This window comes from Cornus florida, unplaced genomic scaffold (assembly GCF_030987335.1).
Source record: "Cornus florida cultivar Cherokee Brave unplaced genomic scaffold, ASM3098733v1 CherokeeBrave_3.0.0_Hap2_Chr02, whole genome shotgun sequence".
NCBI classification, from domain to species: domain Eukaryota; kingdom Viridiplantae; phylum Streptophyta; class Magnoliopsida; order Cornales; family Cornaceae; genus Cornus; species Cornus florida.
Window position 1 is genome coordinate 14,682,761 of NW_026775572.1, and position 1,838 is coordinate 14,684,598.

The 1,838-nt window shown below is 35.4% G+C and overlaps 1 protein-coding gene across 1 annotated transcript; it reads left to right on the top strand.

The window, feature by feature from the left end:
- The first annotated feature begins 221 nt into the window (after positions 1 to 221).
- On the top strand, positions 222 to 1,067 carry LOC132295685 (uncharacterized). The gene is made up of 2 exons (XM_059793983.1): positions 222 to 385; positions 482 to 1,067. Exons 1-2 carry the CDS (start codon positions 222 to 224, stop codon positions 1,065 to 1,067), a joined length of 750 nt encoding a protein of 249 aa, XP_059649966.1.
- Positions 1,068 to 1,838: the final 771 nt, after the last annotated feature.

Sequence of the window (1,838 nt, forward strand, 5' to 3'; positions counted from 1 at the left end):
TCCAAATCACAATCACGTTGCCATTCATTGATTGTTGAAGAGGGTGAGATTCCTTATGTTTCCTTCACCTTATGATGATATATATATATATATATATATATATATATATATATATATATATATATTGAGCTAGCTTGTGAAAAGGGAAAGCAACTCAGACTTGAGATTGCTTTGTAAATTCTAGTGTTAAGAGCCTAATTTGTAATAAGAAACAAATTAAGATGGCTTCATCTCCTTTGAGATCAAAAACCGGTTTCCATGCTCGCTCTGTTAGCTTGCCCTTTACATCTCATCCGCTCATTCCTCAATTCGAGGAGCATTTGTGCAGAGTTAAGGCTTCTGAAGCCACATCCATCAGCAACAGACTAAGTGGTCTTGAAGAGTTGTATGATTGTGTGGATGATTTGCTTTTGTTGCCACACACTCAACAAGTATTTGCCTAACAACGCCACCATAAATGGGTTGATGAGGCATTAGACAGGTACCTCAGGCTGTTGGATGTGTGTGCCATTGCTAAAGATGTCTTCTCACAAGCAAAGCAAGATGTACAAGAGCTACTCTCAATCCTGCGCAGAAGACGTGATACAAATGGCTTTGGTGACTACTTTTCCTCAAGAAAGAAGGCTAAGAAGTTGATCCAAAAGTGCCTGAAGGATCTGAAGAGTAATTTTAGAAACAACCAAAGCCTCACATCTTTAGACAATGACCATGAAACTATGGCCATTGTTAGCATGTTTAATGAGGTTGAAGCTGTCACTCTCACCATGTTCGAGTCCATGTTGTCCTACGCCACAGGGACAAAAGTGCAATCAAGGCCGAGCAGATGGTCTTTGATGTCCAAGCTGATGCACCAGAAAAATGCACCAGGTCAAGATGAAGAAACTGATTTGAATGAGTTTGAGAAGGTCGATGCTGCAATGTCTGATAAAAGCATGTATGTTAAGAATGTGCAAAACCTACTGAAAAAATTGGAGTGGAGCATTCAAGATCATGAGGAAGGACTTGAGTCCTTGTTCAGGCGCTTAATCAAAACTCGAGTTTCCCTCCTCAACATTCTCAACCACTAGCCAATAAATCATGATTCAATATCATAGCTATCCAAAATTTTGTTACTCCAAAAAGATTTATGATTAGATGTTCATACTTATAGAAACATATATATTTCTCTTTTTCATGTTCTTATAAATGAATATACTCAGTGCACAATTATTTCTGCTATATTTTCCTTTTTTATTATTATTTTAGAGCATTTCTTGAATCATATATAAATTAAACTGATATTTCTTAAGTGTCCCATATTTCTTCCTTTCTAATACATGAAATTGCTTATGAAAATAAATCTAAGAGGAGATAAAAAGTTCAATAGCTGGGTGGTAGAATGGGGATCATTAATTTTGATTGATCACAACAGAACTACTTGATTAAATGTTGTAAAAAGTGAAAAAATAGGTTAAGAATTTGAATCAATCTTTTATGGAAAGACAACGCAAACTCATGCTTACAGATGTTGCCTGAACCATGTGAATTAGCGGACATTTTGATTTATTAATCCATTCGATTTGAAATGACGGGTCAATGCTTTGATGCAATGCTAAGAGCATCCACCAGGCTCTACGAATTTTGGTTTTTCAAAAATGTCATGTAAGCAGTTTTTGTAAGAATTTTTGGGCTTTCATTGATTAACGTTATTAAAACCCGGATGGATGACTGAGACCATATATATGATTACTGGATACCCTATTAAGGTGATTATAAATTATTGGGTTATGGTATACCTTAGTCACATGTAATCATGTGTTATGAGATATGGATAAGAATATAAATATATATTAGCATTA